We start from the raw sequence: 23430 nt of genomic DNA, 5'->3' as shown, positions 1-23430 counted from the left end.
CACTCAGGGAGCCACCATGAAAGACCAAAATAACAAAGCACTGCATGAACTTACAATTTTCTACTTTCTTTAAATTATTTCAGAGAATTTTTAACATCATATATACATATGTAAAATGATAATTTTAAGTTTACAGAAGTAAGAGGATATTTAAATATAATAGGATTAGAAATTTTCCTTCCCTAAAAGTGAGATTATAGTCAACAGGACTACAAACCTTTTTACATTATTTAAAATTTCAGTTTAGGGCCGGGCATGGTGACTCACGCCTGTAATCCCAGCACTTTGGGAGGCCAAGGCGGGGGATCACCTGAGGTCAGGAGTTTGAGACTACCCTGACCAACATGGAGAAACCCCATCTCTACAAAAATACAAAATTAGCCAGGCATGGTGGTGCATGCTTGTAATCCCAGCTACTCAGAAGCCTGAGGCAGGAGAATCGCTTGAACCCAGGAGGTGGAGGTTGCAGTGAGCCAAGATCGTGTCATTGCACTCCAACCTGGGCAACAAGAGCAAAACCCCGTCTAAAAAAACAAAAACAAAAATTCAGTTTAGAAATCATAACAGAAATGTAAGACTAATTATAGAAAGTTTTAAAAGGTCTAATCTTGTCCTCTAATCTAGAATCATATTTTCTTAAATTATTTTTAAATCACTTTATTGCTTTCTAAATACAAATAACCCTAGTAGGAATACCCTTCCATTCTGCCAACAGTTTTTGAAGACGTAATATGTTTAGCCCCTGCAATCAGTGCTGGGTTTACAAAACTAAAACACATGATTTTGACTTACTCCTGCACTATCAATACATTAAGAAATGGGATTTTGGAATAAGAGATGAGATAGAGTAGAGGTGATGTTTGGTTAGCCTTAAGAGTTAAAGCATGAGGACATGGAAAAATTGGAATCCTTGTACACTGTTGTTGGGAATGTAATATGATACAGCTACTATGGAAAACAGTATGATGGCTCCTCAGAAATTAAAAATAGAAGCAAGCACCCTTGTGAACCAGCAATTTCTCTTCTGGGTATATATTCAAAAAAACTAAAAGAAGGATTTCAAAGAGACATTTGCACATTCATATTCATAACAGTACTATTTACAATTGCCAAGAAGTGGAAGCAACCCAAGTGTCTGGCAACAGATGAATGGATAAACAAAATGTGGTGTATACATATAATGGAATATTATTCAGTCTTAGAAAGGAAGGAAATTCTGACCCATGCTGCAACATGGATAAACCTTGAGGGCATTATGCTACGTAAAATAAGCCAGTCACAAAAAGACAAATAGTATATGATTCCATAATTTTATGGCCTTTTCACTCCTGTAGTTCAGCAAGTAGGAGGGAGTGGCACCCAGTGGCTTCTTCTCTCCCATCGTTCAGCAAGTGGGAGGGAGTGTTACAGCTCTATTACTCCTGCCGCCCACAGCTTGGCGAGCAGGAGTGCTACATCCCTTTCAATCCCACAGTTCAGTGAGTTCTGGGTTCTTGTCCCATGACCAAGAGGAATAAGGTACACAGACATTGGAGAATGAGCAAAGCAGAGTAGAATTTAATTGAGTGACAGAAAGAAAGTTCTCAGCCTTGAGAGGGGACCTGAAATTGGGTAGCCATCTGTGAGGCTGAGTCTGGGGGTTTTATGGGCTTAGAATGGGGGCGCGGTACATGCTGATTGGTTCATGGGTGGTCTTGGAAAAAGCACAACTTGACTGGTTAAAAGGCATCATTCAGAAGGAAGCAATTTTGAGAGAGTGGGTAAGATGGGGATAGAAGTTTTCACTCTGGTTGTGGACTGTCTCCGGAATTGGCAGCTTGCTTCTCAGGCTTTAATCTGTCCTTGGCTTTAAGGTCAGGTTTCACTGGAGACCGATCCCTGTCTGCCTAGGAATTTGTCTGTCTTCTGTCACTATAAATGTGAGGTATCTAGAGTAGTCAAATTCATAGAAACAGAAAATAGAATGGTAGTTTCCAGAAACTGAGGAGAAGGAGTAATGGGGAGTTGTTGATGGGTAGAGTTTGAGTTTTGCAAAATGAAAATGTTCTGGAGATTGGTAGCATAGCACTGTTAGTATACTTAACACTACTGAACCGTGTACTCAGAAATGATTAAGATGGTAAAATTTCTGTCATGCACTTTTTAAAACCACTATACAGAATTTTAAAGGAGGGATAAAGCAAGCCAGGTCTATGTAAATCGGGCTTTGAAGAAGGACACTCTAGTTTTTGTTACAATCAAAAGATGATGAGTTCTCTTTAGATTGTTGAATTTAAGGTGCCTACTCAACAGTAATGTCCAGGATGTTCTAGATGTAATAGGACTGGGGCTAGAGGTGTAGAGTTTGTCATCCACACGTCAGAAGTACTTAACCTTCATGGATTTGAATGAGCTCATCTATGGAGCAAAAGTAGAAACATAAAAAAGTGAAGGATAGAACCCTAGGTTCCAGCTTAAAAAGGGGGCAGGTAGTAGATAAAAAGGCTCTGAAGAAGAGAAATAGCAGCCAGAGATTTAGAGGAAAATACTGTTCACAGATCAAGTAGGGTAAAGATAAAAGTTACCTAGAGGATTTGGCTGGTGGGACTTTGATGACCTTGCCAAAGTGCCCATATAAGAATGGTGGGATGGGGTTCTCCGCTGCTCCCACTGGACTCCCCTCCTCTACACAGGGGCTCTTAACGTGTGATTCATGAACTTGGGAGAGGCTTCAGGAGTCTGTGCAAATATAGCAAAATCTAGGTAAAACCAGGAAATCTAGGCAAAATGTTGCATGAATGTGTTTTTATTCTGGGGAGAGTTTTTATGACTTTCATCAGATTTTTAGTAGGTTCCATGATCTGATAAATGTTCTATGTGCCAGAGTATATGGAGCCAAAATTCAACATTTCTGCTACCTTGATTTCACTTAAATTATGACTGTAATTCCTTCTTGTGGACCAAGTTTAAGGATTTAATCACAATTTATAATATTTTTTCTTATGGGAAGATATTATTAACAAAAAATAGCCAAACTCTGTATACTATTTAGAAGTTTATTCTGAGCCAAATATGAGTGACTATGGCCTGTGACAGAGCTTCTGGAGGTCCTGAAAACATGTGCCTAGAGCAGTTGGGTTATAGCTTGGTTGTATACATTCTAGGGAGACAGAAGTTACAGGCAAAGACATAAAGCAATATATGTAAGGTAGATATTCAGCCCAGCAAGGCAGGACATCTGGCAGGGATTGGGAGGTGGGGAGGTGGTTGGGGTCCCAGGTCATAGGTAGATTCGAAGATTGGCAGTTGGTTGAAAGAGTTAAACTTTGCCTGAAGAGTTGAAGTCAGCATAAAGAAATGCTTGAGTTAAGATAAGGGCTATTGTGGAAGCCAAGGTTCTTATTATGTAGATGAAGCCCCTAAGTAGCAAACTACAGAGAGAATAGATGGTAAAATCTCTTATTGGACCTTAAAAAGTATCAGACTCCTAGTTGAATCTCTCCTGGATCAGGAAAAGACCTGGAAAGGGAAGGGATTGTCTACAGAATGCAGATTTCCCCCACAAGTGATGACTTTGCAGGACCATTCCAAAATATGTCAAATAAATATATTTTGGGGCAAAATACTGTGACTTCCTTTATGGCCTGTTGTTTGTCATGGGATGCTATACTAGAGTCAGGTTGGAATTTGGTATCTTATTGCTACAAAGAGTCTGTTTTGTCAGCCTTATGATCTTTATTTTAATGGTATTGCTGGTCAGTCATGCCTAAACTCCAAAGGGAGAAAGTATAACAAGGAATATCTGACCTTTCTTCCCATCATGGCCTGAGCTAGTTTTTTCAGGTTTTCTTGGGGATCCCCTTGACCTGGGGGTAGGTGGTTCTTCAGTCAGTTGGGGGGCTTAGAATTTTATTTTTAGGTTACAGTATCATCCAAGTTTTTTGTTTGTTTGTTTGTTTGTTTGGAGACCAAGTCTCGTTCTGTTGCCCAGGCTGGAGTGCAGTGCCACAATCTCGGCTCACCACAGCCTCTGCCTCCTGAGTTCAAGTGATTCTCCTACCTCAGCCTCCCAAGTAGCATGCCACCATGTCTGGCTAATTTTTGTATTTTTAGTAGAGACAGGATTTCACTATGTTGGCCAGGCTGGTCTCAAACTCCTGACCTCATGATCTGCCCGCCTTGGCCTCCCAAAGTGCTGGGATTACAGGCATGAGCCACCGTGCCCAGCCACAGTATCATCCAAGTTCTAAACTGGCATGCAGATGATCTCATGTTATACAGTGTGTTTAAATTGGAAACTTGTAGCTTCTATAGTTTAAATTTCAATAGTTAGTCAACAGGTTAGAGGAGAACACGCACTAGAAATCAGCCTAATAGTCAGAGAGAGATAGTCTTACTAACGTATCAGCCTGTGTGTGGCATTTTCAGCACCTGCTCTGCATCCCCTTACATTTTGGATGTTATAGGCAGAAAGTATTCTGCATACTCACATGTGTTTACATAATCTCTGTATATCTCAGTTTCCTTATCTGTAAGCAAGTTAATAGTTGCCAGATATTGTGTAATCTGAAAATGAATTTTACTTGTATAAACACTTTTAAATATTCTTAAAGGGTTTTTACATCTTTGCCTTTCTTTCAGATTTCTAGCATTTTCCCCACATATGTGCAATGTGAATATGTATTGATCATTCTTGAATTAGATCATTCTGTTTGAATTAGATAATATCTTGTGAATTTTGCAAGTTCAATAGAAGAACAAATCTGAGTGCCCAGAAATCCATCCTCACTTTTGGAAAAGCAGTTTGGAATATATCCTATTGATGGCGGGGCAGGAGGGTAGCACTCATATCTTAAGAAATTAAGGCAATGAGTCATATTTTATAAACGCTACCATTGATATTATGCCAAACAGAACTAAGGCCACATTTCAGCCTTGCATCTGAGAGTGATACTGCTGATCAAGAAGACTTGGATGTAGAAGATGACCATGAGGAACAGCCTTCAAATCAAACTGTCCGAAGACCTCAGGCTGTCATTGAAGATGCCGTGGCTACCTCAGGCGTGAGCACGCTTAGTTCTACTGTGTCTCATGATTCCCAGAGTGCTCACCGGTCACTGAATGTACAGCTTGGAAGGATGAAAATAGAAACCAATAGGTAAGTCCTACGCTGAAATGGGTTGGTTTCTAGTCTTTTACTAAAGAGCATGTGTTTTTGGTCTACAGAATATGATTCCCATATCCCATTCGTGGAAACTTGATTGAATGCCTTTCTTTATAAAACAAGAGAGGTTTAGTTTAGCCTCTTTTGTCAAATACCACTTTCTGCCTCTACCAATTTAAGCCTTTTTCAGCAGCATTTGATTACTTCTTCATCTCCAAGTGCCCTAAGATTTTTCCAGTAGCTTCGTTATAGCCTCATGGACTGTCTAAGAAACAGGCTCAGAGCAGCATGTACCTTCCGGTAGATAGCTGAAAGAATAGAAAGCTCATGTTTTTGAAAGCCCAGTCAAGTTCTTATAGGAGAGGAAGATTACTGAGGTCGAGGGAACAAAACTAATTAATGATGCTAAAGATTTGTATTTTAGAACCTAAAAAGGAAGATAGTTGACCACATTTATGATTCTATTTTGTTTTTGATATATTATAACATATCTGGAGTATAATTTGCCTTTGATAATTTGGTAGCATAGAACCCACAAGATCAGATCATTAAGTTAACAGCAAATGTTTCCTGTTCTTCGCAGATGTTGTTGGTACAGTTCAAGGTCTGAATTTTTATGATTTGTAGCTTCCTGTGCTGCCTACAGTTGACATGTGGGAAACTAACTTTATTACTCTGGGTTTGCATTAAAAACTTTTTTTTAAGTGAATCAATAACAGTTGTTCAAATATTTAGAAACCTTAATTGAAAATTCTAGTTGTTCACCAGGGAGATTAAAAATATCTTATTTCCAGTCATAAAGTTTAGGTTTTTAAAGGCAGGCTTGTATACCAAAATGAGTACAAGTGGTGAAAGCTCATCCTATATTCAGAAACATGAGATTTGGTTGCATGGTTAAGTAAATCCGTATAGACACATCTTCTATGATGTGCACAGAGCAGTCTTATTTTAATAAAGGGAGTTGCCTCTTTGACTTTCATATCCCAATTTTGTCCTCTGAAACCCAGCTCTTGCCATCTCTACTATTTAGTGGGAAAGAACTTGGGTCTTTTCTCTTCTGAGACTTCATGGAAATCTTGGTTTCCCTCATTCCTTCTCTTCTCAAGCAAGAGTCCAAGGATAACACCCCATCATTATGGAAGTTGTCTGATAGTCACTTATCTCTAGGTTACTCTCTGTTGCCCAGTCCTGAGTGGTGGTGTTTTTTGGACTCCTGCTGTGATCTCTGGAGGAGGAAAGTTCACTCATTACTGTTTTGGTTGACCCCTTCCCACCCACGACTTCTGGTTAGAATTACACAGATAGTAAAGCTACTTTGTTTACCAAAGAGCTGGTACATCTGCTTTTCTGGTCCTGAAACCTCCTGTCTACACACCTGGCAATGTCAATAGGACCTGCCTCTCCTAATGCAGCCTAGACACAACTCCTTTTCCTTCTCTCCTTGGCCTATTTGCTTAGCGTTGTGCTCACCACCCTGGCGCCACTGTCTGTCTACCACGCTTGGGCCATCTGCAGTCCCTGAGGGCTTCCGGCCAATTTCTTCACAGCTTCCTCCTTTCTCTTCTGAGGGTCTCTTTGTTCTAGCTGAGGGCCTGCTTCTCACATCTGCCCATCTCTGTTGAAAAGACTAGCATTTACCCACATTTCTTTATTACATTAGTACGTAACTGCAGTTTTCACAACAACTCACACATTTTTGCTTTTTCCTCTACATATTTACATTTGAATCTGTGAAATCTACAGATAATCAGCCTCGTTTTTCCTTTTTCAGTAATATCTCCCACGGCTCTCCATCACCCGCAGAAAAGTGACATGAGGGACGATGTTTGCTTCATCCTTGATTTGAAGAAAGGACAGCAGCTTTAGTACAAAAACCAAGTAATCGAAATAAGGGACCAGTCCTGTCCATGTTGGTCCTTCTAATTTTCAGTTGAATACTACCTGAAATATAAAGGCATACCTACTGCAAAATGAATCTAGAGGAAATGTTACTGTGTTTTTAGGAAAGGTTGTAGCTCTCATATTAAAAATTGTAAGCTTAGAATATTTAGGATGATCACTGATGAAGGGAAATCAGGTTTATCCTGCTCGGAGGATCACCTGAGCCCAAGAGGTTGAGGCTGCAGTAAGCCATGATTGCACCATTGCGCTCCAGCCTGAGTGATACAGCAAGACCCTGTCTCAAAAACAAAAACAAAAACAAAAACCTATCTCAAGAAGAGCTGCCTGTTTATCTAATTTCCCCATCCTGCAGTTCTGGAATTACCCACCAATCCACCTCACCACTCCTGCCCATCCAAGGTTAAAAATTGACCTCATGGCAGATCTTGCCATACTTTTTTGGAACAGAAAGGCAGACAGTTGCCTTGATTTCAAAATATTGCACTACTAAATAAACACAAAGTAAAAATAAAATTGATATACTGGATTGTTCTTAAGATAAATACCTCTAAGAGCTGGATTTGGAGCAAATGAGGTGGGCTGTCAATACTCTGCTTCCAGTGTTAAAGTTCTGGTGTTTAAGGTGTTAAAGGAAAGCTTCAGACAAATTAAATTTAATGGAGTTTAATTGAACAAGAAAAAAATAATTTGTGAATCAGGTGGCCTCCAGAATCATGGCAGATTCAGAGAGACTTCAGGGATGCCTCATGGCCAGAACAAATTTACAGCAAATAAAAGTAAAGTGACGTTCAGAAATCAGAAGTGTACAGAAAGAGCTAGATTTGTTATGGGGTGGTGTTCACCTTATTTGAACACTCAGCAGTGTATGAGTGGTTGAAGTATGGCTCCTGGGATTAGCCAAGACTCAGCTATGGTTACAGACGCACACTCCTAAGTTAGGTTTTCAATCTTGTCTACCTGTTAAGTTATAGTTTGTCCACAAGGACTCAAATATGCAAGTACAGAGTCCTTCTCAGTCCACATTTCATTCATTTTAACAAAAGATAAAAGGAAAATTACATAGGTTAAACTCTAGAAAATGTCACTTTGTTCGTTGAGAAAACAGTAAGAAGATACCATCACCATCCTATACATATAAATTAGCAAGTAGGACAAAAATACATACCAGATCAAAAAACTGCCAACTTAAACATTCACACGGAGCTTGCTGCCCATTTCTTTGGATATCATTTGTTTTGGACTAGATAAGAAGGCTCCCTCCAACCCTCTGCTCCCTCTGCTAGCTTTTAGTTCATACTGCTTCATCCACCTCATTGTGCACCACACTTACCCTGCAGCTGTCTTTGTTAAACTATTTTCCTCCACCCACCTTCTCTGTCTACCTCTCATTGTGTTTTACTTTTGTCCCACCTCTGCTACTTACTCAGCTGTGATCCCTTCTCCTATCTGAGGATCTCATCTTTATGTCCTGTGGGAATTGGGTTGAGCCTGGGGGTCTGGGCAGGTTTCCTTCCCACTGAGCCCTGGAAAGGCTGTTTTCCAGGGACTGAGGCAGCAAGGAACAGAACAGCCCTTATTAAAGACCAGACACTGACTTGGCACTGTACCTATGCTGTCTCATTTAATGCTCACAATAATCTTTTCTGGAAGCTTTAGTTTTCTTTTTTACAAACAATTTGAAAACTGAAGCCTGGAGGCATTAGGTAATTTATCTAACGTTAACACAGGAAGTGCAGGGCTGAACCAGGACACAAGCCCAGATCTGTCAGTTGCACGATGCTGCCTTCAGAGTATGTCAAGTGAAGCAGAAACAAACTTTTCGATGGAACTTGGTCTTGAGTTAAATCTATCAATACTCAGAAAATGAAACAAATAGAGCTTGTTAAGAGCTGTAGGTTATGCAATGATTTATCTCGATAATCTTAATAATGATATATTTTAAATTATTATTTCTGAATCCAAGTTACACTAAGATACTTTTCTAAAAAATTAGAGCACCACTTTTCATAACTTGGAATGTTTTCTTTGAGAAATTCTATTGGAAATGGTGAGTAGGTTACCAGTTGGCTCTCAGTTGCATAGCAAACCTTCTGTGGATAAGAACTTTGGTATGAATATCACAGTTTCTCCTTGTTTCTTTGGGGACTGCATCAGATGCCAACTAGGAACTGAATGTACCAGGAACACAGCTATCCTTTTACCCGCTTCACCCCCTCCCCCTTAGAAGGGAGAGGACTAATAGTAACAATCACAATGGTAGCAACAACCATGAACATTTATTGAGAATTTGGTATGTGCCAGATATTCTAGGCGACCTCACCTATGACTATTTCTCAAATTTTCATAGTTTACAAAAAGTGATTACCTTTCTGATTTGCATTGATTATGGTATTATGCACATTTGCCAACTTTTTTAATGGGCGTCCATACATGTAAAATATAGGTCTGTTAATATCTGTATCCCATATTTATATTTTTGATATTTATGGTCATGAAAAGAAATAGCAGAACCCATCTCTGAAGATTGTGGCAGGCAATCTGTGGTGGAGGTTTTCAATTCTTGTCTGCAGGCACAGTCTTCCAAAGCTTTGCTTCTGGACACTGGGGTCTGTGGACCTGCGACATCAGTGTCACTTGGGAGCTCATTATAAATACAGTCTCAGAACTCACTCCAGGGGCACTGGACCAGAATCTGTATTTCAATAAAATCAGGGGTATTCGTGCTTATTATAGCTCATGTCTAGAAGGTCACCCTAGACCTGGCACAATGGCACGTGCACACACCTATAATCCCAGAGCTTTGGGAGACTGAGGTGGAAAGACCATTTCAGGCCAGGAGTTCAGAGAACAGCTTGGACAACATAGCAAGACTCTGTCTCTACAAAAAAAAAAAAAAAAAAACTCAAATTAGCCAGGCATGGTGGTGCATGCCTGTATTCCCAGCTGCTTGGAAAACTGAGATGGGAGGATCGCTTGAGTCCAAGAGTTTAAGGATGCAGTGAGCTATAATCGGGCAACTACACTCAGCCTAGGCAACAGAGAGAGACCTTGTATCTAAAAAATAAAAATAAAAATAGAAGGTCACCCTGTGTCACCTAATGTATTTTTCTTCTGCAGATTACTGGAAGAATTGGTTCGGAAAGAGAAGGAATTACAAGCACTCCTTCATCGAGCTATTGAAGAAAAAGACCAAGAAATTAAACACCTGAAGCTTAAGTCCCAACCCATAGGTGAATAGCAGAAAATTTTATAGTAATACTGTTCAGCCAGGCTGCCACAAAAAACCAAGCAAGCCAACACGAAGTTTTATTTGTGGCTAAGTCAGCATTTGTCACTTCTACCATGACTGCAAGCAGGAATTCCTTTAAAAAAAGAAATCTCATTTTTAACTCTAGCAAACTCATTTCTATAAGTACAGTAAAAATAGATTATTCATAATCATCTTTTCCTGAGATTACGTATTCCTGAGGTAAATAGGGCTCTCCATGTTTTTAATCTTCCTTTATTTTTAAAGATTTCACAATATTACTAGAATAAATAATACTATTTTTTGTCATTTTGCATCTATATTCTGTATATTCTAGCTTTTTTCCTTATAATTTGAAGAGGCTTAAATAGAATAAAGATGTAGTAGTAAAAAGGCATAGGTGGGGAGAATGTTATTTAGCCCATTTAGAGGATAACAGAATTCTCAGTTATTTGTTTAGATGTATGGCTCTTTCATAGTAGAAAAAGAGATTATGATCATTATATAGTTCTCTGCTAGTTGTGTTCGTCTTTATTGCATGAAAAACACAGAGTATAATTTTGGTGCACAGAGTTTATTCTAAGAAACCATAAAATTGATATGAAAGTATAACGTAGGAGTATCATTTCATTATTGCTTTTGCTTCTTGTTTACTGGTAAATTCACTTGTCTGAGTTTTATTCATACGATCATTTATACTGCCAAACTCAATTGTTTCTATGAACTGTTCTCTGATAGAGCAAAATCTTTTAAAGTATCAATAAATGTCTGTTGATTGTGAGGGTCTCAGATGACCTCTGTTAGGTGAAACTAAGAATATCTTCCCAAAATTCTGTTCTAGAAATTCCTGAACTGCCTGTATTTCACCTAAATTCTCCTGGCACAAATACTGAAGATTCTGAGCTTACCGACTGGCTGAGAGTGAATGGAGCGGATGAAGACACTATAAGCCGGGTAAAGAAAACTGTCTGTGGGACAAGTATTCTTTCACTTCATTTCATAATGTTGGGTGCCTGCTATGTGACAGGCACAAGGGAGACACTGGTAAGCAAATCAGACCCAGCCTTGCCCTCCTGAGGCTTACAGACCAGGGTAGGCATGTGATAATCAGCTAACTCCACAGATACAAATGTGATTCTACACTGGTAAATTCTGTGAAGAAAAAGGTATCAGGTGTTATTAGACAGGGAGAGAGAGAGGTTGGGGAAGATTCTTGGAGAAGGGGATGAAAGAGCTGAAGGCTAACAGAATATGAGGGAGTAAATAGGCCAATTGTATGTATGTTCGGGAGGGGTGTGGGAGGGAGACCAGGGAAGAACCTTGTGCAGTGGGGCTGCAGTGTGTACAAAGACAGTGAGGCAGGCAAAAGCTCTGTGGTCCTGAGCCCCTTAGGAATTTAATATGTTTGAAATGAGAACCAGAAAAAGTGGGAAAAAAATAAAGATAGAATTTAAAAAATTCTTGTTTCTAATTCTTTGTATGTTAATTTTTATTTTATTTTATTTTATTTATTTTATTTTGGAGACAAGGTCTCGCTCTGTTACCCTGGCTAGAGTGCAGTGACCATAGCTCCCTGCAGCCTTTGACCTGCTGGGTTCAAGTGATCCTCCCACCTTAGCCTCCTGAATAGTTGGGACTATGGACATCAACCATCATACCCAGCTAATTTAAAAAAAAAATTTAGAGAAAGGGTCTCGCTATGTTGCCCAGGCTGGTCTTAAACTCCTGGCCCCAAGTGATTCTCTCACCTCAGCCTCTCGAAGTATTGGGGTTACAGGCATGAACCACCATGCTAGGCCTGTTTGTTAAATTTTTGATTCTCTTTCAACATTATTAGACTCCACTAGGCAGCAGCTATTTTATTGCTACTTAATGAAATGAATCTAGTCGACTTATTTCAGAAACATTTTCTATACAAACCATATTTTACCTATAATAATCTAATTCCTTTGTGCTCCATATAGACTTTTTTTGATTTTGTTTTTTGAGACAGAATCTCACTCTGTCGCCCAGGCTGCAGTGCAGTAGTGCGATCTCAGCTCACTGCAACCTTCGCCTGCCAGGCTCAAGTGATTCTCCCGCCTCAGCCTCTCAAGTAGCTGGGATTACAGGCATATGCCACCATGCCCAGCTAATTTTTTGTATTTTTAGTAGAAATAGGTTTTCACCATATTGGCCAGGGTGGTCTCAAACTCCTGGCCTCAAGTGATCCACCCACCTCAGCCTCCCAAAGTGCTGAGATTACAAGCGTGAGCCACTGCATCTGGCCCCTATAGACTTTTGTAATGAGCATGAATAGCATTTATGTTCATTATATGAACACACAGGCATACATTGAAAGATTGTAATATTTGATAGAGGGGCCCTCTTAATACAATATTGTTTTAATTTGTTTTATATTTAAATTTTTTAAATAAATAAGAATAAAGATATCTCTTCTTTTGACTTGATAATTTATTAACTAAGAGAATTTTGGGCCGCCTTGGAAATCTACATTTAACAAGTTACAGCTGAATAAATTTAAACAACTCCAGAATATACATTCCTCTAACTTAGGCTCAAATCCCAATTACGGAATAGTAATTGATAATCTACTAAATAATTGCCCTTTCTTATTTGATTTCAAAGCTTCAGGACAGGTGCAGTGGCTCCCGCCTGTTATCCCAACATTTTGGGAAGCATAGGCAGATTGCTTGATGCCAGGTGTTGGAGATGAGGCTGGTCAATATAGTGAGACTTTGTCTCTCTATATATATATAAAAAAAATAAAATTTAAAAATGTAAAGGTGCAGTTCAAATTAAGATTCTGCTTTTATGGTGAATTACAGTCAAGTGCCTTTGCTTAACCATGAAAAAGTAAGTTCAGAAATTAAGCATAGGCAACACCTTTCCAGGAACACTTTTTATCCACTTGAGAAAAAACAAAGCTACATAGCATTGAACTTCTAAATACAAGATTTGTTTTTGAACAGCAGATGTGATTACAAGTGAGTCTCATCTGTTCATTAGAAGACCATTCAGAAGTTCTGTGTCACTTGTAATCTTTTTGCATTTGGAAGTTAATATGGATGCATTTGTATTTTTTTTTTGTATGGAGTCTCACTCTGTCGCCCAGGCTGGAGTACAGTTGTTCAATCTCAGCCCACTGCAACCTCTGCCTCCTGAGTTCAAGTGATTCTCCTGCCTCAGCCTCCCAAGTAGCTGGGATTACAGGCACATGCCACCACGCCCAGCTAATTTTTTGTATTTTTAGTAGAGATGGGGTTTCACCACTTTGGCCAGGCTGGTCTCGAACTCCTGACCTCAGATGATCCGCCTGCCTCAGCCTCCCAAAGTGCTGGGGTTATAGGTGTGAGCCACTGCACCCAGCCTGGATGCATTTATTTGTATTTATTGAGTAATAGGGAGGCCTTTCCCCTAATAATCACAGAAGATTGTGTTTTTAGTAATTTCATTTTTAGATTCATTTTTAATTATAGTCAAGGTTTACATTATAAATAGAGTTTGTGCTTTATTAAAGTTATATAAAACATCTTACTTTTGTGCATATTCTACTTTCTCTACAGTTTTTGGCTGAAGATTATACACTATTGGATGTTCTCTACTATGTTACACGTGATGACTTAAAATGCTTGAGACTAAGGTACCACTTTTCTTTCTGTTGTCACGATAGAAAGAGTACCGGGCTAATATAAGAAAGTCTGAGTACCTGCCCAGGCTGGGTCTCTAATTAGCTTTGCAGTTCTGGACAGAGCTCTCTAGTTCTTAGCTGCTCTGAGTAAACTGAGTTAGTTGGACCATTCTATTTTTGAGGGCTCTAATAACCAATATTTCTATATTAGTAAGTGAAAATCAACTGGAAGAATTTTTTTGAATAATATGCAGACTAAGTCCATGCAGATATTCTGAAGCTGCCTTACACAAATGCTTTAATTGAGTTCATGATGGTGTTATACTCAATAAATATTTGGAGGAGGTGCTGACTTGCCCTCCAAAAGCCTGGTATAATCTGATATAATTTATTATTAATTAAGGCCAAGCATAGAACTTTTTTTTTTTTTCCGAGATGGAGTCTCGCTTTGTCACCCAGGCTGCAATGCAGTGGCGTGATCTTGGCTCACTGCAAGCTCCGCTTCCCAAGTTCACGCCATTCTTCTGCCTCAGCCTCCCGAGTAGCTGAGACTACAGGTGCTCGCCACCATGCCCAGCTAATTTTTTTGTGTTTTCAGTAAAGACAGGGTTTCACCGTGTTAGCCAGGGTGGTCTCAATCTCCTGACCTCATGATCTGCCTGCCTCAGCCTCCCAAAGTGCTGGGATTACAGGTGTGAGCCACCACACCCAGCCCAAGCAGAAAACTATTATACCCACCATTATAAAGACAAATTTCAAAAATGCTGAAAATCTGAAATGATGTTTTGGGACACAGCAGTTTGTGGGAGTGAAAAGAGAAGGAATGGAGGGAAGATGAGAAAATATATACAAAAAGAATACATAATAACTGATCAGACTTTGGGATCTTCTTCTGACCAGAGCAGATGAAAGCTAAGAAGTCACTTTTCTATTTCAAGGGCAGTGTTTCAAATGAAATGTTCTTTTCACCATGTTCTTGTGTCTTTCAACAGGGGAGGGATGCTGTGCACACTGTGGAAGGCCATCATTGACTTTCGAAACAAACAGACTTGACTGTTGCTCAATTTAATCTTCAATGGAAATTCTAAAAATTAATACAGATCTGACCTTCTTGGGGGTGGGAAAATCGAAGGGAGAGGAGAAAGGAGCTGCACTTTAAATCCAGTATTTGTTTACTCACGTTAAAAAAAAAAAAAAACAGACAAAACACACTGAAATTTCCTAACTACATCTATTTCTATAATTTTTAAGGACTCTTCATAAGGACTCTTAAAATAATCCTGAACATTAGAACCCTAACGTTCAGGAAGATTTTAATCTAAGCATTTTTATGGAAATATTTTTAATGCAGCAGCTATTGCACTTCAGCCAAATGTTTATTTCACACAAAACGGATGTAACATTTCATGTGATTGTGCACCACTGGAACAAAACCAAAATGTGACCATAACTTTTTAGGCTTCTGTGTGTTTGTAATATGCTCTAATAATCTGAGTAGAAATGCATAATTTCAATTACTGTATAAAGTTTATGTTTTTTTAAGTGTGCAGAATCTGAGAGCAATGGTTTTTACTTCTCTGTGTTAATTGTAATATTGACTATATTTTGTAACTTAAGTTTCTGACCTGTCGTACATTTGTTTGAGTCGTTTATGTACTACTGAACTGTACCAGTTGCACATGCTTGAACCGTAGTAACGTTAGCTTGTTCTAAAGCTATCCATTGTGTCATATTTACTCTAAAAATTAAAAAGACTCTCAACATACTGTTTTGATAACTTCTAAAGAATTCTTATTTTGTATTGACAAACTAGATAGTCTGCTGTGTTAAATTTCCAGTCGTTTCTCCAGCTATAACATTTAGTAAAATCTGTCTTCTATTCAAGCAGTCAGACAACTGACATCCAGGTTGTTCCTCAGGGGAATGGAGGTTTAAGAAAGGGTAAGCCTGGGCAACAAAGTGAGACCCCATCTCTACAAAAACTCAAACATTCAGCTAGGTGTGGTTGTGCACACCTGTGGTCCTAGCTACATGGGAGGCTGAGGCAGGAGGATCACTTGAGCCCGGGAGGTTGAGATTGCAGTGAGCCATGATTGTGCCATTTCACTCTAGCTTGGGCAACAGAGTAAGACCCTGTCTCAAAAAAAAAAAAAAAAAAAAAAAAAAGAGGGTGAGGAAAAAAAGAATAAAGGGAAGTATATTTTTCTCAAGGCCCCAAGTTATCTTGGATGACTATTGTGTATCTTAAGGCGTCTGCAAAGACCATCTTAATGGAGAATACTACGTATTTATTTATTTATTTGTTTATTTATTTATTTATTGACAGAGTCTTGCTCTGTTGCTCCGGCTGGAGTGCAGTGGCACCATCTCAGCTTACTGCAACCTCCACCTCCCGGGTTCAAGTGATTCTTGTAGGTCAGCCTCCTGAGTAGCTGGGATTATAGGCGTGTACCACTACACCCAGCTAATTTGTATTTTTAGTAGCAATGAGGTTTTGCCATGTTTGGCAAGCTGGTCTCAAACTCCTGACCTCAAGTGATCCATCTACCTTGGCCTCCTAAAGTGCTGGGATTACAGGTGTGTGCTACTATGCCTGGCCAAGAATACTGTATTTTTCTATCTCCTCAATTTACTCATATTTGGAGAAATATTTTTATTTATTTTAAGCTGAATAGTATATTTTTATGAGCCTGCCCATATTGATCAGAGGAAGCCTGATGCTCCTAGATAGATAAATGAAATATATTTTCTTAAATACAGAGGAACCTGTTTATTAGGCAGGATACAAATGACATAGAGCTATTTATACATCATGATTTCACTCATATATAACAGTCTTTGACAAAGCAGAAGATACCTTTATTTCGACGTGAAAATCCAGGTACAATATATTTTATATTGCATTAGAGTATTCAAAACATTCTCACTAATGTTTTCTGATTGATTGATTGAGACAGGGTCTCGCTCTGTTGCCTAGACTGGAATGCAGTGGTGCGATCATAGCTCACTGCAGCCTTGTCCCCTTAGGCTCAAGCAATCCTCTCATGTCAGCCTACAGAGTAGCTGGGACTACAGAGGCATACCACCACAACCAGCTAATTTTAAAATTTTTAGTAGAGGTGGGATCTCACTGTGTTATCCAGGCTGGTCTTGAACTCCTGGACTCAAGTGATCCTCCTGCCTTGGTCTCCCAAAGTGCTGGGATTATAGGTGTGAACCACTGCTTCTGGCCTCTTTTTTAACATCCTAATTTGGAGGACACAGTTGTCTCTGGTATCCTGTGTGGATATTCTGAAAGAAGTGAGGTATAAATTCAGTGACACGTCATTTGGCTCATGCTGAAACACAGAGTAAGCTGTTTATTCAGCCACAGTTCATCTTCTCAATTCTAATGGTGAAGTGCTTCTTTTGACTGTATATAGGATCAAGGTACCCATCTTAAACCAAATCTTCAATGATACAGTCTTTCCTTGGCACCTTCCTGCTACCCTGTCTTTGTGAGCAGATGATCCTGTGTCCCTACATGGTTCATAACACATTCCCAGGCCAACATCATTAGCCATTTGTCAGAATTTTGGGTCTCAGGCACAAAAGAAGACAGTTCCATTATGGAAGGCTCCATTATGGAAAGGTTTGCGTTTGAAACGCTTTTAGGATCAATCTAGGGCAGTGATTCTCAACTCAGCTTCACATTAAAATGACTTGGATGCTTTTTCAAAAATATTGATGCCACCACCTTGGGACAACTGAGTTTTTATTGTTATTTTTTCTTGAGACAAAATCTCTGTCACCCAGGCTAGAATGCAGTGACACTATCATAGCTCACTGCATCCTTCACCTCCTGGGCTCAATTAGTCCTCCCACCTCAGCATCCCAAGTAGCTGGGACTACAGGCGTGGGCCACCATGCCTGGCTAATTTTTTTTGCTTTTTTGTAGAGACATGGTTTCACTTGTTCAGCTCACTCTCGTCTCAAACTTTTAGGCTCAAGTGATCATCCTGCCTCGACCTCCCAAAATATTGGGATTAGAGGCGTGAGCCACTGTGTCCAGCTGGAAAACTGTTTTTACTGGTCTGGGGTGGGGCCCAGATACCCTTTTTAAAAATTAGTTTCGCAGGTAATTTAACATCATCAAGCCTCACCTCCTTATTTCAGGTAACAGCTAGAGAGGGAAATGGCGAGCCCCTTTCTATAGAGGGAATAGCAAGATGGTTAACATTCATCACTTGTTTAGTGTAGCAGGAGGCTGCACACACAGGCCTGAAGCAAAACTGTAACTCGACTTGTGACCTGGAACAAGTTAATTAGCTTCTCCAAGTCTCAGCTTTCTCATCTGTGAAATGGAGGAAATGGTGTACCTTCCACATGGGTCTATTATAAGATGTAAATAAGAAAATGAAGGCTGGGTGCAGTGGCTCACGCCTGTAATCCCAGCACTTTGGGAGGCCGAGGTGGGTGAATCACTTGAGGCCAGGAGTTCAAGATCAGCCTGGCCTACATGGCGAAACCCCGTCTCTACTAAAATTACAAAAACTAGCCAGGTATGGTGGTGCACGGCTGTAATCCCATCTACTCGGGAGGCTGAGGTACGAGAATTGCTTGAACCCAGGAGGTGAAGGTTGCAGTGAGCCGAGATCATGCCATTGCAATCCAGCCTGGGCGACAGAGCAAGACTCTGTCTCAGAACACAAAAGAATGCAGGAGAGGTGCTCAGCACAATGTTTAGCATATAGTAAACACTGAGATATGCTTGCTATTGTCATCACTTATCCTTCATTCAAAAGTATTTATTAAATACTGGGGGCCGGGCACGGTGGCTCAAGCCTGTAATCCCAGCACTTTGGGAGGCCGAGACGGGCGGATCACTAGGTCAGGAGATCGAGACCATCCTGGCTAACACGGTGAAACCCCGTCTCTACTAAAAAATACAAAAAACTAGCCGGGCGAGGTGGCGGGCGCCTGTAGTCCCAGCTACTCAGGAGGCTGAGACAGGAGAATGGCCCGAACCCGGGAGGTGGAGCTTGCAGTGAGCTGAGATCCGGCCACTGCACTCCAGCCTGGGCGACAGAGCGAGACTCCGTCTCAAAAAAAAAAAAAAAAAAAAAAAAAAAAAATACTGGGTACTACCTATTGTGGTGCACCAACAAGATACGGTTCTTGCCCCTGAAGTTTCTTGTCCAGGAATCAAGACAAAGCAGAAACAACGGTCGTGCAGTCACTGCTATACTCACATTTACTGTCAGAAGGGGTCAAGGAAAGCTTTCCAGAAGAGGGAAGGTGCAAAGCTGAGCCTAGAAAGATGATTTGAAACAGAACAGTTATGCAGGGGTGGTGGCAGTGTTACAAAAGAAACAAAACAGGAATTTGCTGGGAGAAGTAGATCTAATGTTTCCTTTTAACTGCATTTTGATCTCTTTCTCCTGTCATTGGATACTTGGTTTCATTCATCCCTAGGCCACCACATAAAAAAGTTGGGCATTGAGGAATTATTATTAACCCATTTGAATGTCCACTGTGTGTGAGGCACGGCAGCAACACAAAAGATATATACCATGCCTACCAAGTTCAGAATGCAGGCGGTGCACATGATGTCATCAAGAACATCCGCAACTTGTGAGCAAATAAAATAACTGATAGTTCTAGACTTTATGGACACCCTATAGAGAAGTAGAGTACAAAGTGCCTACTACCAAAAATGTGCATCAGATTGAGGAGGCAAATTTGCAATAACTCATGCCTAGTCTATTTTAACAGCTGGCCAAGTACCAAGCCCAGGAAGCCCTGGCCAGGTCCAAAGGACAGGCATGCTGGGAGCCAGGGCAAGAAGAACAGGCTTCATGGAGGAAGTAAACCTTAACCTGGGCCTCAGAGGTAAAGTATTATTAAATATGTCAGGATGAAGGAAGTCACTTTGGGCAGAGCGGCTTCAAGAACAAAGGCTAGAAAGCAGGGATTTGGAAGGTATTCTGGAGAATGAACAACTCCATTGGCTAGAAATATGAGTTACAGAGGTGAAAAGTGGAAATGGGTAGTAGAGAGCTCAGGGCCCAGTTAGGGGGTGGTGGTGGTGATGGTGAGGAGGCGGAGTTAATATTTAGTTATATAGGAACGGGGAGTCTATTAAGGGTTTTTGAGCAAGGGAGGGGTCTGTGTAAACTGGTTATATATTGCAAAATTAATCTGGTTTGGAACATATTAAATTAATGGCAGGGTATCTTGATAGAATTGTGCAGGGACCATTCAGAATGTGTTAGTGGAAGTCAGGAGTGAGATTAAGGGTATATATTCAGGATTTGGGAGTCACCAGGATCCAGGATGGAAGTAATAGCAAATGAGGGCTGTGAGAGACAGTAAAGATAAAAAGGTTGTGGCTTACAATTTGGGGATAGTAAAAATACCGGGGGATTAGAAGGGAGGAAGAATCTGAGTCAACAAAGACGAAAGGACTGCTACAGAGGAATGAGAAAAACCAAGCCAATGGTAGACCAAGAGCAAGGTGATTAGAGGATCAAGTGCTGTAGAAACTCTAGGGGCAGAAAGTCTAGGGGAATGATGGATTTAAAAATAAGGATTTGATTTGTATACGTAGGCATGAAAAACTTAATATATAGCTTTTTTTTTGAAAAATAATGGCACCAAAATCCACATTTATTTTTATTACCTTTGGTGAACAAAACATAAGACAATAGATTCTGGAGGGTGGGAAGTTAAAGGAAGATATTTTCAGAATCAAAGAGTCTTAGCTGTGTTTATTGGGGTAGAGCCCCTGGGTGCACAAACATTTAGGGATTGGGGAGAAAAAAGGGATGATGTTTGAAGGAGGCAGGAGGGGAGTGGATGGTGTCAGGAGGTTCAGCTCCTCCCCTGGAATGGGGAACCCTGAAGATTTGAAATGGATGTGGGAGCTCCAGACAGATGGCTTCCATGTTCCAAGTAAAGTACAAGTTGAAGTACATTGTGATGGTGTTTGACATTTAACAGATGTCATCCGTTCTCCGCAGAGTCACTCAGCAGCCTACCCCGTTGCAGACACCTCCTTAGGTTTGGAACACACTGTCTATACAGGATTTTGTATCCAGGATTTTGGTGTGTTCCTTATTTATTTTTGTTTAACTTGTGGCAGACAAATATAGGCTATCAAAAGAAAGGGACAATGAGTAAGCACACACCAAACTAAACAAAACAAAACAAACATCACAAGTCTTGACTTTTTTTTTTTTTTTTTTTTTTTTTTTGGTCAAAGAAACAACCCATTGGTTGATTTAAGTCGGTGGTAAATCAGAAGGTTGAAAATAAATCACCTTCCTTCTCCGGGGTTCTTCGGATAGTTCAACTCTCTAAATTCAGCTAAGAGAGTATTTCTCATGCTCAAAGAAAAGTGTCTCAAACTCTGATGTTTTCATGTAGTTAAAAAAAAATCTTTGCTGAGGCCCAAGCTGAGGTCAAAAACTACCTCTAGCCACCTGGTGCTTTATTTGTATTTATTAGAAGTCTCTGATAAGACTGATTTGAATGTGATTTAGGAATATCACATTCTAAATGGTCAGTTTGCCTATTCCATTATAGAAATGGCACTACAGGAAAATTCATCATCACAGACCATAGAAGTGTTCTTTAGTTAAATCTCTACCTAGTCACCCAGAAAGCCAGTAAGTAAACCAAATAAAAATAGTTCGCTGGGCTCAGAGTGGCAAGTTTTGCACGCAAAGATAGTGAAAATTGTAACCCTAGCAAGAATCCAATACTGTTCTCAGACTCTCTTGGGTGTCCAGTGCTGCCACAGTCCTTGGAAGGGTTTTAAACTGTTCAGAGCTTGCTGGTTATCTTCAGCCAAGCCAGAGTGTGGGAGTGCATTTTAGTGTAACCATGCGGAACTGGTCGCTCCTTGATTTTCTTCCGTATGTTTCCATTTGTGTAGGCTTTTTTCCCCCCTCAGTATTTTGTTGCTTATCCTTTAGGGCGAAATTGTTTTTTCCTCGGCCAATAATCTGTTTCTTTAAAAAAAAAAAAAAATTAGTTACCTATTGTCTTTTTTTTCTGGTCTTCCTAAGTAAGCCAGAAGTCACAAGGTCGTTTACTAATGGGAAACCAAGAAAAAGAAAAGACACCTCAGCCGGCACAACCTCTCTAACTTGTGTGCCGTGAGGCTCATCAGATGCGAAGACCTGGCGACAAGATAGGGTGGTCCGCAGTGGCTTCCTAAAGCGCAGATCCAGGCCGGCTCCCAGCGTGGAATCCGACCCATGTACTTCGTCTCTCTACGTGGCATCAGATGCTCTGCTGGCTGTCACCGTGAACTCCAGCCCTCGCGGAGCGGACAGTGACCTGGCTGCTTCAGAGTTCGGAGGGGAATAGCGTCTCCGTACCCTTGCCCCACCTGGGCTGCTCCTCGGACCGCCGCTCGTCCCAGACTCCAGGAGGCGCCACCAAGCCTCGCCAACCCCGCTCCATATCTCCGGGAGTCCTCAGCGGGTCCGCCGCGGCGACCGGAAGCTCCGGGCAGAGGTGCTGGTTCCGCCCGCCGCTCTTCCAGACAAGACTCGGCCGCGGCGGTCGGAGCGGCTGCCACGCCGCACCTGCCCGCGAGGGGGCGCGCTGGGCCCAGGCCGCAGCCGACTGCCGCGCTCTGTGCCCCCGCCCTCCGCCGTCCCCAGACTGCGCTCACCTGTCTGGGCCGCTGGCCCAGGAGGCGGGGGCCGGCGGGAGCCAAGCCGAGGAAAGGGCGGAGCGGCTCTCCGGGCGCGTCATCGGAGCACCATGGCGGAGCTAGGAGCTGGTGGCGACGGCCACAGGGGCGGCGACGGCGCAATACGGAGCGAAACAGGTGACCGCGCAGCGGGGATAGTGGGGGTCCCGTGCGCGCGGGCAGGGGACGGCGAGCGGGGCCAGCGGGCTGGCACCGAAATCACCCGGCGCCGGTAGCCCCCTCCCCGCCCGCGCGGCCGCAGCCCGGAACAACCGGCCCTGCGCGCCGCGCACCCGGGCTCCGAGCGCGCGTTCCCCCGCCCTTCGCCGCCGCGCCTCGGCCGTCCGGCTCTCCCCCGCCGGGGTTCCGGCCGCCCTCGGGCGCTCCACCGCGACTTCCCGCAACAGGTGGAGGCGAGCCGGGGTTCGCGGGCGTGGTGGGGAAACGGAGAGACCCCGGCCGCTGCCCTCCCCGCCGCGGGCTCTGGTCTAATTCAGTTGAATGGGAAATCGTATCCCGCAGACCAAACCAGCGGCCAGAGAGTCGTCGGCCAGGTGCGATTGGCAGGACGAGCAGTTTCTGGGCACCTCCTCCCGCCTTGCCTGGTCGCCCCCGGTGCCGGGGGCTCCTCGGCGGGGTCGGTGTGGGGCAGGACCGCGGGGTGAGCGGCCCGCCCCCCAACCCGGTGCTCGCAGTGGCGACGACCCTCGTCCGAGGGGACCGAGCTCGGGAGGGCCGGGGCCCAGTGCAGCATGGTGGGGGGTTGCGAGTGTGGGCTTGACGGGATCAGACATTCGTTGACTTGTCAGAGTTCGTAGAGA

General features: G+C 41.9%; 2 protein-coding genes across 14 annotated transcripts in view; both read left to right on the top strand.

Moving 5' to 3' along the window:
• MAP3K5 (mitogen-activated protein kinase kinase kinase 5) overlaps positions 1–15688 on the top strand; it is a 244579-nt gene extending 228891 nt beyond the window's left edge. For all 7 annotated transcript variants that reach the window (XM_074037095.1, XM_065543439.1, XM_065543438.1 and 4 more), the window contains 5 exons: positions 4894–5137; positions 10163–10275; positions 11134–11246; positions 13859–13935; positions 14916–15688. In XM_074037095.1, coding sequence (XP_073893196.1) covers positions 4894–5137; positions 10163–10275; positions 11134–11246; positions 13859–13935; positions 14916–14976 — 608 coding nt within the window. In that variant the 3' untranslated portion in view covers positions 14977–15688. The remainder of the gene's footprint in view (positions 1–4893; positions 5138–10162; positions 10276–11133; positions 11247–13858; positions 13936–14915) is intronic.
• Positions 15689–22660: 6972 nt separating this feature from the next.
• Positions 22661–23430, top strand: part of MAP7 (microtubule associated protein 7) — a 209718-nt gene continuing 208948 nt past the window's right edge. For all 7 annotated transcript variants that reach the window (XM_005551937.5, XM_015448711.4, XM_005551933.5 and 4 more), the window contains exon 1: positions 22661–22747. In XM_005551937.5, the coding sequence (XP_005551994.3) occupies positions 22681–22747 (67 nt within the window). In that variant the 5' untranslated portion in view covers positions 22661–22680. The remainder of the gene's footprint in view (positions 22748–23430) is intronic.

Source organism: Macaca fascicularis, chromosome 4 (genome assembly GCF_037993035.2).
Source record: "Macaca fascicularis isolate 582-1 chromosome 4, T2T-MFA8v1.1".
Classification (NCBI taxonomy): domain Eukaryota; kingdom Metazoa; phylum Chordata; class Mammalia; order Primates; family Cercopithecidae; genus Macaca; species Macaca fascicularis.
This window is presented reverse-complemented; position numbering and strand designations above follow the sequence as displayed.